The following is a 14,012-nucleotide window of genomic DNA, read 5'->3' as shown; positions in this document are numbered from 1 at the left end:
AGCAGCCTGAAAATGAAAATGGAGGATGGCCTACAAAGCAGGAGAAGGCTATAAGAAGATAGCAAAGTGTTTTCAAGTTGCCCATGTTTATCAAAGTGTCTAAGGCTGTTTCATAAATCTGGCTGATCTAGTGAACCCCATCCACAGATTGCGGAAAAATATGTACAGATGACATGCTGCGATTTCCAAATCCGTTGCAGTTTTGGAACTTGCAGAATGTCAATTATACCTACGGAAACACCAGTGGTTTCCCTAGAGGTGTAAAAGGAACAATATGTCCGCAGATGAAACTTCTGCGCACTTTCTTTGAAAGGCTCTGATTTTTTTCCTGTAGTGCTTTTTTGCTGTCGCTTGCTACGTGGGCTTTAGTCTTAAAGTAACTTCTCTAAAAAAAAATTCAAAATCTGTGTATATTGAGACACATTAAAGGGTGGAAACTAGCAAAACAGGATCTGCCAGTTCCTTACAATACGCAACACTCAGTCTGCTTAGTCATTGGCTACCTTATTGAAGAAGTTATCTTGCAGTTAATCACATTTTACAAGACTCCTGCCTCTCTAAGTATGCTGACTGTAGGTGAAGGATGTGATAAAGAAAAAAAAAAATTCGGGAGAGAGATTAGGTTTTAGTCACTTACAAAAAATTCCCGACAATGCTACACATGTTCTGGAGAAAGATACAGAAACTGAATCCAAATCAATTTCTCCTTTTTCTCTTTCTTATATTCTTCCTGACAATGATGATGAACTATAAATCTCTGGAATGTAAATTGGACTATAATAGTCAGACTGGACATGTAAGGAGTGAATCTTGCAGGAATCTTTACTACCAGGATTTAAAGCTTGAAGCCTCTGGGAAAAAGAACTGCTCCCGAATCATCAGAGGTGACCAAGACGAGGTGAGGAAGACTATGATCGATAATTTAATTGTAGCAAATAGGAGAGTACTTGCCACAGAGAGAGACTATTTGGAGATAACCAAAAACTGTAGAAACTTTAAAAAGTTGAAAAAATATGTCACGTTTAGTCTCAGTGACGAGGAAAGAAATTTTCCCATTGCCTACTCCATGGTAATACATGATAACATTGAGATGTTTGAGAGACTTTTACGATCGATTTACATGCCTCAGAATGTTTATTGCATACATGTGGACATGAAATCTTCACAGACGTTCCATGAAGCGGTGAAAGCCATAGCTTCATGTTTTCCCAATGTATTTATTTCATCTAAACGAGAGTCTGTAGTCTATGCCTCATGGTCTCGTGTCCAAGCTGATCTAAATTGCATGGAAGACTTGGTGAACAGCAGTGTTGACTGGAAGTATCTTATAAATACCTGTGGTACGGATTTCCCTTTGAAGACTAATGCTGAAATTGTCAAGGGATTAAAACTTTTAAATGGCAAAAACAACATGGAGTCTGAAAAGCCACCTTCATATAAGAAGAGGCGATGGGAATATCACTATGAAATTAAGGATAATGTGGTGCAGACCAAAATAAAAAAAACCTCTTCTCCCTTAAATATTCCAATTTTTAGTGGCAATGCTTATGTGGTGCTCACAAGAGACTTTGTGAAATCCCTGTTTGAAAACTCCATAGTAAAACAATTTATGGAATGGGCTAAGGATACATACAGTCCAGATGAGTATCTTTGGGCGACACTGCAAAGGTTTCCTGAGATGCCAGGATCTGTTCCCATTCACATGAAATATGATACTTCCGATTTAGCTGCATTAGCCCGACTGGTGAAATGGCAACATCTAGAGGGAGACATGGAACATGGAGCTCCTTATCCTGTATGCAATGGCAAGCACAGAAGACAAGTGTGTGTATATGGAGCAGGGGACTTGAACTGGTTGGTTCAGCAACACCATTTCTTTGCTAACAAATTTGATCCAAGAGTTGATGATCATGCTATCCAATGTTTGGAGGAATATCTGCGATACAAGTTGTTCTATGGAAAAAATCTGTAATTTATTGTAAACTTTGAAAATAATTTATTGAATATAACCTTTGCACTTTTTATTTCTATAACTTTTTTTTTATTAATATATGTGAATATATTTATTACATAATTAAAGCCATAACCTAATACATTATTAAATGCAACCTTTGCATGCATATATATGTTATAGGATATATTATTTATTACACAATTAAAATACCAGAAACTGATCATTTTAATGAAGCAAAAAATCTGTAACATTTTAAATCTATGTCAAATCTATTTGGTCTATTTTGTGGACTAAGTATGCCCATTACAGCGGACTTAGCAATATTGAAAATTATAGCAAGTAAAAAAAAAACATACCGTATTTTTCGGACTATAAGACGCACCCAGGTTTTAGAGGAGAAAAATAGGGAAAAAAAATTTTCAGGCAAAAAATGGTAAAATATTTAATATATGGGAGTTGTAGTTTTGGAACAGCTGCAAGGCCACATTGACAGGTGACCCTGCAGCTGTACGGGGATGTATAGGGCGTTTTTTTTTGTGGGGCCAGGTGTAGACCGGGCATTTTCAGACACAGGGATACCTAATGTATATGTTTCACAGTAATGTTATACTTTTATATGTATTCTAGGGAAAGGAGGTGAACTTTTATTTATTTTATTTTTTATTATATTTTTTTAAGTGGTTTTTTTTTTTTTTTTTACTATTTTAATATCCCCCGCCTAGGGGGCTTGAACCTGCAATCATTTGATTGCAAGTCCCATAGACGGCAATACAAATGTATTGCCGTCTATGGGAGATTCTATACATTACTATCGCGGAGGGTCATAGACCCAGCCGCGATAGTAATATATATCTATGACAGGCCTGGGAGCCTTCATTAGGCTCCCGGCTGTCATCGGAACAGGTCGGCTCCTGCGGCCTCGCCGTGCAGGAGCCGGCCTGCATCACTAAAGGTATGAGGCCGGGGGGGGGGGGCTAACTGACTGTCGGGACCTGCGGTGGAGGAGTGGGTTTGCAGCATGGCCGCGCTACTGCCACCGCTGGTTTTCTTCAGCGGCAGTAGCGCGGCAATCTGCAGGCTCCGGCAACTAAGACACTCCCCTGTGTAATAGACCGGCGGATGCCGGGGAGTGTCTTAGCTGCCGGGGCCTGCAGTATTGTCACACTTCTGCCGCTGAAGAAAACCAGCGGTGGCAGTAGCGCGGCAATCTGCAGGCCCCGGCAGCTAAGACACTCCCCGGCATCCGCCGGTCTATTACAGCAGATGCCGGGGAGTGTCTTAGCTGCCGGGGCCTGCGGATTGCCGCGCTACTGTCGCTGAAGAAAACCAGCGGTGGCAGTAGCGCGGCCATGCTGCAAACCCACATTCAGACTGTAAGACGCACCCTCATTTTCCTCCGAAATTTGGGGGAAAAAAAGTGCGTCTTATAGTCCGAAAAATACGGTATATACACACGTTGACAAAATTGCTGGTACAATTCATTTAATGAAAGAACAACCCACAAAAAAAGCACCTATACTTGTAGCTTACCCTTCAACAGGGGAATGTTTTTGGAGCAATTGCAAATGCCTTGCTCCAAAAAGTGTTTTTCTTTTGTTTTTCTTTTTCATTTTTTTCTACTTAAAAAAAACAGGAAAAAACTCTGACAATAGTGTGTTTTTAACCCCTTCCCGACATGCGCCGTAATAGTACGGCGCGTGTCGGGTCTGTAACTATGGCGACCGCCCGGGAGCCGGGCGGCCGTCATAGCCGCCGGGTGTCTACTGCTTTAAGCAGTAGACAACCAGCTCTAATGCCTCCGATCGGTCCCTGGACCGATCGGAGGCATTAACCCCTCTGGCGCTGCTGTCAAAGGCGCCGGAGGCGCCATCTTCCCGGCGGCGCATGGGCGCCGCCATTTTGGCAGGGATCGCCGGCTCCTGGAGCATGCTCCAGGGCCGACCCCCCGTTGCCATGACAGCCGGGAGCCTTGTTAAGGGCTCAACACCCCTAGGGGGTCTAATAAATGCAAAAAAAAAAATAAAAAAAAAAGTAAAAAAAATATAAAAAAATATAAAAAGTATTAAAAATTCAAATCACCCCCCTTTCCCTAGAACAAATATAAAAGTAGTTAAAAACTGTGAAACACATACATGTTAGGTATCCCCGCGTCCGAAATCGCCCGCTCTACAAATCTATAAAAATATTTTTCCTGTTCGGTAAACGCCGTAGCAGGAAAAATAGTCAAAAGTGCCAAACCGCCGTTTTTTCACTGTTTTAATTCTGATAAAAATTTGAATAAAAAGTGATCAAAGCAATAACATTTCCCGAAAATGGTAGAACTAAAAAGTACACCCGGCCCCGCAAAAAAAGACGCCCTATGCATCCCCGTACACCTATGTATAAAAAAGTTACGGCCGTCGGAATATGGCGACTTTTAGAAAAAAATTTTTTTAACACCGTTTTGGAATTTTTTTTAGGGGTCAAAATGTAAATAAAACCATATAAATTTGGTATCCCTTGAACCGTACCGAAACACAGAATACAGGGGACATGTCATTTTGGTTGCACAGTGAACGCCGTAAAACCAAAGCCCGTAAGAAAGTCGCAGAAATGCATTTTTTCTTCAAATCCACCCCATTCTGAATTTTTTTCCTGCTTCCCAGTACATTATATAGAATAATTAATGGTGGCATCATGAAGAAAAAATTGTCCCGCAAAAATTAAGACCTCATATGACTCTGGGAGCGGAGAAATAAAAAAGTTATGGGGTTTAGAAGGAGGGGAGTCAAAAACGAAAAACGAAAATCAAAAAATGCCATCGGCGGGAAGGGGTTAAACAAGCTGCTTGTTGTCACCAACTACAATCTGTTTACCCATAGACATATCTATTTTGATCACTTGTGACATTTGTGTGTTTGCATTAGAGAGCTAGAAAGGGAAGTTCTAGGAGCCCTCAAGTGTCCAACATGACTATTTTAAGACAAGTTGCACTTCTGGTTCACAGCAAACCAGTTCAGACACAAATTGGCAACTTTGAAAAGTTCTGTGATCTGTAGCCAAGAAAAGAGTTTGCTTTCCTAAGAGATTATTCATATTTACTCCTGATCATTCTGCTTCTAGTGTACAGTAAAACAGCTCTTTCTGAGCCCTCTTACCTCTCCATCTCATGGGCACTATTATGAATGAAAGAAGACTGTTCTAAATCTCAACAGCACGTAGAACTGGTTGTGGAGACCATTTCTTTTAATGCTTCTCAATAGCATCTTCCAAAGTTGGTTCTTAAAGAAAGTGACAGAATGGACTGTTAGACTGAGTTCACACAGAGTTTTTTGGTCAGGATTTTGAGGTGGAATCTGCCTCAAATTCCTCCTCCAAAAAATTGCCTCACCATACTGTCCTATGTAATCCGCTTGTAATTGTTTTCCGCTAGCGGGAAAAAAAGAATCAACATGTCCATTTTTCAAGTCAATGGGTGGTGGAAAATCCACCTCGCGTTTTTTGATGTGGAATTGACAAAAACTGCCTCAAAAACTGCACGGCGTAATTAAGAAGATAATGCATTACACATTCGAAAAACGCCTCAAAAAACACCTCAAAAAACATGCCAAAAAAATCTCACACGAATATTACTAAGCGTATTTTCCGGACCAAAAAACTCCATGTGAACTCAATCTTACTGTTTGAGAGAAAAGAGGGTGAACCATCTCTTCTTAGAACTCTCCTTAGGCTAAGTTCACACGGAATTTTTTGGTCAAGATTTTGTAAAATTCATGTGGCATTTTTTGAGGCGTTTTTTAGAGGCGTTTTTAGAATGTGGTCATGCAGTATCTTCTTAAAAATGCCTCACGGTTTTTGAGGTGGTTTTTGTCAATCAAAATCTGCGTCCAAAAACCGCAAGGCGGATTTTCCACGTCTCATTGACTTGCATTGATTTTTTCAGGCGGAATCCGCTTGAAGAATGGACAAGTCCATTATTTTTTCCACTAGCGGAAAACAATTACAAGCAGATTACATAGAAGTGCATGGTGAGGTGGTTTTTTTGGAGGAGGATTTTGAGGCAGATGCCACCTCAAAATCCTGACCCAAAAAACTTTGTGTGAACTCAGCCTTAATGTTCTTCATTGTATGATTACATCATGCTGAGCATATAGTTAACCCTTGGCGTCATAACATAATACGGCACAAGAGCTATGTCTGCAACATTGCTATTAGGCTCCAGTTGTATTATTGCTGCAAGAGTCAAAAAATGTCCTTATTCTGGCATATTAAGCCCTCAGATGCCATGATCCATGGTTGCTAGGGTGTGAAGGTGCTCCCTTTCTTTCCTTGGCCACCCACCCAGTGAGATTGGTTGACTTGGCCTGATACACATAGGTAGGTAATGTACCATATACTGAAATACAGATGTTTTGCATTATAATGTACCATATACTGTAGTACAGAAATATTGATGTATATTATGCAAGGGATCAAACACCCAGGTTCCTGTGTGACAGTAAAAAAAAAATTTCAAAGTTAAAAAAATAAATAACATAAAAAAGTAAAAAAAAAAAAAAAACCTTTCCAGATTAAAACATATATCATGTAAAGAAAAAATTACAACTTGTCCCACAAAAAAAGAGTTCTCACATAGCACCATTAACATAAAAGTTTTAAAAAAAAAGTCATAATACACTGCCACCTAGCAAATGGACTTTTATTCAAGAATCGGGGTGAAACATAAATATAGATAGATAGATAGATAGATAGATAGATAGATAGATAGATAGATAGATAGATAGATAGATAGATATAGATAGATATATGTAAATGTTGCCGTGAAATTGCCATGATAATTTTGATGCAGAATGTATGACATAAAAAAAAAAAATAAATAATGACATAGTCATACATTTTTTTCAGTGTGCACCTCCCTCCTTTGGTAGCCACTCTTGACTTTGGCTCAAGAAACTACAGCAAAATCTGCAAAGAAAAAAAAACTCACAACATGAGGCCTCAGCCTATAACTGGCTGTGGTGGCAAGGGGTTAATAACTCATTATATTTAGGAATTTGTTTTTGTTTATTTTGTAAGTAAAATATTTTTAATTATTAGTTTTTTTTGTTTTTGTTTTTACTAATCTTAAAAAAACTCACATGTTTTTCTTTAATTCCCCCATTGGTTTGAACCTGTAATACAGATGTATTGCAGAATATTGTCTATATCAGGGGTTCCAGGCCTGGAGAAGTCGAGATATCCTCTGGAAAAATCTGTCCGTCACCTTCTTACCACCTAAACAATCCTTACATGCTGAGGAGGACGACTCTTTTCATCTATACTGTCAAGTTACTGCAAAGGCTCTGGTCCTTTCCAGAAAAGAAGAATGCTGTTCTTTATACTTCTTTGCAGTGATCAGAGGATCAAAATACAGAACACAGGCTATGTGGCGGCTGACTGTACATGTGTGTTCACCTGCACTAGATTCTGTAGGTGGATGTGCACAATGCTATACACTTTGCTATGCTGTTGCTCAACACCAGGTGGTGCCATACTGTAAATATCTGCCATAACTATTAACTGGGTAACTTTTAAATGAGTTTAATTCCAGATGTTTTCATAATTTGGTGATTTAGAAAAAAAAGCCTAACAATAATCAAAACAAGAATGAACAAGAAAATGTGCATATAAAAGTGTTTTATATGCTTTGTATCACATTTATTACTTATCTTTTGTGCTTCATTCAAAAAGTGGGTGTAAGTTAGTGGCAGGGCCAGTTAAAAAAACAAAGTGGGACCCCCATATCCTGGACTATCCACACCATCATGTTCAGTCATTTCAGAAGTCAGGGCTGCACTTCCAGCGGCATTGATATAGTCTCAAAAGATCAGGAATACAAAAAAAAATTGTAAAGATATGTATATAGTTGTGATACTGCTATGTGTGTACCACTATACTGGGGAGAATTATTACCGCTATACAGACAATTGACAAACAAAACACATCATGTATAGACCAACACCACCTCTATACAAGGCCCAGATAGTAAACAAGCTCCACACTGTGACTACCGCCATTATATTGCATAGTGAATCAAAGATAATAGCCATGCAATACACAGACTCCTAACCTAATAAACATGACATCAATTAAAGGGTTTTCTGGCCCCAAACTAATTATTTTATACTAATAACCGATCCACAGGACAGCTCATCGGTATGTCAGTACATAATCTATCCACAGGACAGCTCATCGGTATGTCAGTACATAATCTATCCACAGGACAGCTAATCGGTATGTCAGTATATAATCTGTCCACAGTACAGCTCATCGGTATGTCAGTATATAATCTGTCCACAGGACAGCTCATCGGTATGTCAGTACATAATCTATCCACAGGACAGCTAATCGGTATGTCAGTATATAATCTGTCCACAGTACAGCTCATCGGTATGTCAGTATATAATCTGTCCACAGTACAGCTCATCGGTATGTCAGTATATAATCTGTCCACAGGACAGCTCATCGGTATGTCAGTATATAATCTGTCCACAGGACAGCTCATCGGTATGTCAGTACATAATCTATCCACAGGACAGCTCATCGGTATGTCAGTACATAATCTATCCACAGGACAGCTCATCGGTATGTCAGTACATAATCTATCCACAGGACAGCTAATCGGTATGTCAGTATATAATCTGTCCACAGTACAGCTCATCGGTATGTCAGTATATAATCTGTCCACAGTACAGCTCATCGGTATGTCAGTATATAATCTGTCCACAGTACAGCTCATCGGTATGTCAGTATATAATCTGTCCACAGTACAGCTCATCGGTATGTCAGTATATAATCTGTCCACAGGACAGCTCATCGGTATGTCAGTATATAATCTGTCCACAGGACAGCTGTGCCAGTCCTATTACCTGAATAGTAGCGGTGCTGCATCCTGTCCACTATAAACACATGGAGGCAGACAGACCCTGACAGATCACATACTGAGGCCGCAATCCTATGGACAGGTCATCAGTATAAAAAAAATCAGTTTGCGGCTAGAAAACTCCTTTTTAAAATAGCTATCTAATAATACTCTTTTCTGCTCCCAGTGATAACAACCCCCTTTTTTGCTCATATACAATAGAAATCGCCACCTTTTGTATTGCCTTATGAGTTATTATAGTGCCCCCTTATAAATAATAATCCCTGCTTATGAATAATAGTTCCACCTTAGTAATAATAGTTTGTTCTTATAAATAATACTCCCCCTATCAGGAATAGTTCCCCCCCCCCCCTTTATAAATAATAAGTTCCTCATCTTCATTAATAATAATTCCTTCTTATTAACTATAATTCTCCAGCTGGGCTTACAAATAATAGTTCCTCCTTATAAATAGCCCCCCCCCCCTTATATATAATAGTTCCCCTAGCCTTATTAAAGAGATTCTATCATTAGAATACCCTCTTTACAATAAATACACGTAGAAATAGCCTTAAAAAAAGGCGATTCTTCTGTAACCTTTATTATTCTGATCCACGCCACCATTCCTGAGGAATTCCTTCTTTCTTCCTTATGCAACTGAGTTTCCTCGCAGCATGGGGGGGGGGGTACCCAGTGCTGCTTGAAAACTCTCCAGCAACGGCCTCTGTCTTCTTCACCATCTCCGCCTCTTCTCTCACACTCCTCTTCTCTGGGTCCGAAAGCACCGACTGCACATCTGTGTCGGCCATTTTCCTGTGGCCTCTCCCATTTGGCCACAGGAAAATGTCCGACAGACATGTGCAGTACACTGTTCTGCTTTTTCCAATAAAAGGACATTTTCCATCTATCCATATAAGTTGCTGGCAGACCAGATTGTGTGTGTGTGTGTATATATGTATATATATATATATATATATATATATATATATATATATATATATATAGTATATATATATATATATATATATATATATATATATATATACACACACACACAAACTGTGTATTAATATATCTTTATTAATAATAGATTCTCCTTATAAATTAACTATTAATAAGGCTGGGGGAACTATTATTAATATGGGGGGATAATTGTTCCCCCAGTTTATTAATAATAGATCCTCCTAATTATTAATAATAGTAGTCTCTCTGCTGTTTTCCGCACGGTGTCAGCACAAGTCATGCAAAGAGCAAAGTAGTACATGAAGTAGTTTTCTCTCCACATGTTCTGTGCGGACACTGTGTGGAAAACACATGGACCCCATTATAGTCTATGGAGTCCGTGTGCTTTCATAAGCTCACTGCATGTCAATGTGTTCGGTATTTCGTTCAGGGGAGTCTCCAAGCGGACTCCCGGAACGGAATACCGAACGCAGATGTGAACTAGGCCACAGTAAGCCAACCATTTTGTGGCTAGATAAAAGTGTTTAGAGATGGACCAAATGTATGACTCAGTGTAAGCCATTTTGATGAATTTGGTACATTTCTAGACTGTCAAGTAAGTTAAACACTGTCTAAATATCAGTAAATGTGGCCAAATCTTCCTTATGGGATAACCTCTTTAATAAATACATTTCTAGGTCATTTTAGTATCTCACAGAAGAATGTTAATAAACATTAAACACTTACATGGTTTAGTCTAAAAGACAGAAAATATACCTCAAAAATCAAATAACATGCTGAGCTTGTGTAAACACTATACAACAATGATGTGATATGGGAACACTATTGTATTAGTACTTGGTTTATTGCCGTTTGTTCTGTTACACTGAACAAGGTGATGGTGACCAAAGCATTGCTTGTTCAGAAGTCTCTGGAGCATTTCAACAATCCACATCTTTGTAGCAAACGGTTGGATAAAAGCAGACTCTTCAACTCCCATTAGCAATGGTTGGTCGTGGTCTTTTTCGGATTACTTCCTTGCAGAATCTCTCCATAGTTATTCTTACTGCTCTACTGCTGTACTACGCCATAAAAGAAATGTACAATTCCTTAAATGAAGTGACAAGTAAGCGCTTACAAGAAGATCTGTTACATGTGCATGTGTCTTCTCCAGAGCTCGACTGTTCCAAAGTTATCAAGGGAGAAAAGGAAGCTCTAACAAAAGCAAATTTATACAATTTATATCTGAAGAAAAGCAGGATATCCTTAACCGAAAATGACTATCTGAATATGACCCAAGACTGTACAAAGTTCAGGACCAGCAGAAAGTATATTTCTTTTGCACTGAGCAAGGAAGAAGAAGACTTTCCCATTGCATATTCCATGGTGATTCATGAGAAGATTGAGATGTTTGAGAGACTGTTAAGAGCACTTTATGCCCCTCAGAACATTTACTGCATTCATGTGGATGAAAAGTCTCCAGAGATGTTTAAGAAGACAGTAAGAGCCATCACTTCGTGCTTAGATAACGTCTTTGTGGCATCTAAGTTAGAGAAGGTGGTCCATGCAACATGGTCAAGAGTAAAAGATGATCTCAACTGTATGGAGGATTTGGTGAAGAGCAATGTTCAGTGGATGTATCTACTAAATACCCACAGGACAGACTTTCCACTAAAGACCAATGCTGAGATTGTGATGGCCCTGAAGTTGTTAAAAGGAAAGAATAGTATGGAAACTATGAAAACGCCATCAGATAAACTAGATAGGTGGCTCTTTCACTATGAAGTAGGGTCATCCATCGTAAAAACCACTGTGCGTAAGAGTGTCCCTCCAATGAATATCCCAATGTTTTCAGGTGTGCCTTACATTGTGATTACTAGAGATTTTGTGAAATACATATTGGAAAACCTACAGATACAACAATTCATTCAGTGGGAGCAGGACACTTACAGCCCAGAGGAACATTTTTGGGCAACACTAAACCGCATGCCTGGAGTCCCTGGATCAATATTTTGGAACGAAAAATATGATGTTTCAGACGTGAATTCTATATCAAGGATAGTAAAGTAGTCATATCATGAAGGGGATGTATCTACAGGAGCTTCATACCCTCCATGCACAGGCATCCATCAAGGCTTAATATGTGTCTATGGGTCTGGTGATTTGCATTGGTTGCTAAAACAGCATCATCTCCTTGCTAAAAAGTTTGACCCTGCAGTAGATGATACAGCAATACAATGTCTGGAAGAATATCTGAGGTATAAGTCTTTCTATAGGGGAGAAAACATATCTGAAATAAAATGACAAAACCCATTTCTTCTTTACCTTGTATTAAAAGGTGATATTATAAAAATGGTAAACTGATCAATTTTATTAAAATTTTAAAAAAAATTTCTTTTATTATATGAAAGGCTCACTAATATAGTCTAAACCTATTGTGCCATAATGTTTTACTACTACAGAACAATAATAGCAAATACAATAGTAAATTCCATCTTCAACAGGTCATTTCTTGTATTCCTAACAATATAACTGTGATAGAGCACCTTTTCTTAGAACTCAGCATTGTGCAATTCTTCTGTTATTCTTCCTGGAAATGTCTGAATAAAATAAAAACTGGGAATTGCCATTGCCCCTTATCGGTAGGTAGAATGTAGAAATGTAGAATCCAATTGTCAACATATCCATATATTTCAAAGAGGAATAATACCAAAGCAGCTCAATGCTGAGTTTCAAGAAATAATGGATGATAATGATTAGAGATGAGCGAACAGTGTTCTATCGAACTCATGTTCGATCGGATATTAGGCTGTTCGGCATGTTCGAATCGAATCGAACACCGCGTGGTAAAGTGCGCCATTACTCGATTCCCCTCCCACCTTCCCTGGCGCCTTTTTTGCTCCAATAACAGCGCAGGGTAGGTGGGACAGGAACTACGACACCGGTGACGTTGAAAAAAGTAGGCAAAACCCATTGGCTGCCGAAAACATGTGACCTCTAATTTAAAAGAACAGCGCCGCCCAGGTTCGCGTCATTCTGAGCTTGCAATTCACCGGGGACGGAGGTTTCCGTCCAGTTAGCTAGGGGTTAGATTCTGGGTAGGCAGGGACAGGCTAGATAGGAAGGAGAAGACAACCAACAGCTCTTATAAGAGCTAAATTCCAGGGAGAAGCTTGTCAGTGTAACGTGGCACTGACGGGCTCAATCGCCGCAACCCAGCTTTCCCAGGATCCTGAATGGAATACACTGACAGTGTATTCCCGTATACCCGATATATACCCCGATACCCGTTCCAACGGTGTGCCCCCCCACCTTCACCCCAGAAATACCCTGCAAGTCCCCTAGCAATAGAATTGGGGCTATATACACCCACAATTTTTACTACTGGTATACAGTGCCATTGTCTGACTGGGAATTCAAAGAATATATTGGGAATACAAATACCCTCATTTCTTGCTACTGCCATATAGTGCCAGTGTCTGACTGGGAATTCAAAGAATATATTGGGGTTACGTGCACCCACAATTTTTACTACTGGTATACAGTGCCATTGTCTGACTGGGAATTCAAAGAATATATTGGGAATACAAATACCCTCATTTCTTGCTACTGCCATATAGTGCCAGTGTCTGACTGGGAATTCAAAGAATATATTGGGGTTACGTGCACCCACAATTTTTACTACTGGTATACAGTGCCATTGTCTGACTGGGAATTCAAAGAATATATTGGGGTTATAAATACCCTCATTTCTTGCTACTGCCATATAGTGCCAGTTTCTGACTGGTAATTCAAAGAATATATTGTGGTTACGTGCACCCACAATTTTTACTACTGGTATACAGTGCCATTGTCTGACTGGGAATTCAAAGAATATATTGGGAATACAAATACCCTCATTTCTTGCTACTGCCATATAGTGCCAGTGTCTGACTGGGAATTCAAAGAATATATTGGGGTTACGTGCACCCACAATTTTTACTACTGGTATACAGTGCCATTGTCTGACTGGGAATTCAAAGAATATATTGGGAATACAAATACCCTCATTTCTTGCTACTGCCATATAGTGCCAGTGTCTGACTGGGAATTCAAAGAATATATTGGGGTTACGTGCACCCACAATTTTTACTACTGGTATACAGTGCCATTGTCTGACTGGGAATTCAAAAAATATATTGGGGTTATAAATACCCTCATTTCTTGCTACTGCCATATAGTGCCAGTTTCTGACTG

At 39.3% G+C, this 14,012-nt stretch overlaps 2 protein-coding genes across 2 annotated transcripts; both read left to right on the top strand.

Annotated features, from left to right (window-relative positions):
* Window positions 1-571: 571 nt before the first annotated feature.
* On the top strand, window positions 572-2,011 carry LOC142204887 (beta-1,3-galactosyl-O-glycosyl-glycoprotein beta-1,6-N-acetylglucosaminyltransferase 3-like). Its single transcript, XM_075276215.1, has one exon. It carries the CDS (start codon window positions 653-655, stop codon window positions 1,970-1,972), a length of 1,320 nt encoding a protein of 439 aa, XP_075132316.1. The 5' UTR covers window positions 572-652; the 3' UTR covers window positions 1,973-2,011.
* A 3,883-nt stretch (window positions 2,012-5,894) lies between these two features.
* LOC142202948 (beta-1,3-galactosyl-O-glycosyl-glycoprotein beta-1,6-N-acetylglucosaminyltransferase 3-like) lies at window positions 5,895-12,080 on the top strand. The gene is given in 3 exon segments (XM_075273336.1): window positions 5,895-5,961; window positions 8,906-8,937; window positions 10,953-12,080. Coding segments are annotated over 3 exon segments (1,227 nt in total).
* Window positions 12,081-14,012: the final 1,932 nt, after the last annotated feature.

Source organism: Leptodactylus fuscus, chromosome 5, assembly GCF_031893055.1.
Source record: "Leptodactylus fuscus isolate aLepFus1 chromosome 5, aLepFus1.hap2, whole genome shotgun sequence".
Taxonomy (NCBI): Eukaryota; Metazoa; Chordata; class Amphibia; order Anura; family Leptodactylidae; genus Leptodactylus; species Leptodactylus fuscus.
The sequence above is the reverse complement of the archived record's forward strand: the minus strand, read 5'-3'. Positions and strand labels throughout refer to the sequence as shown.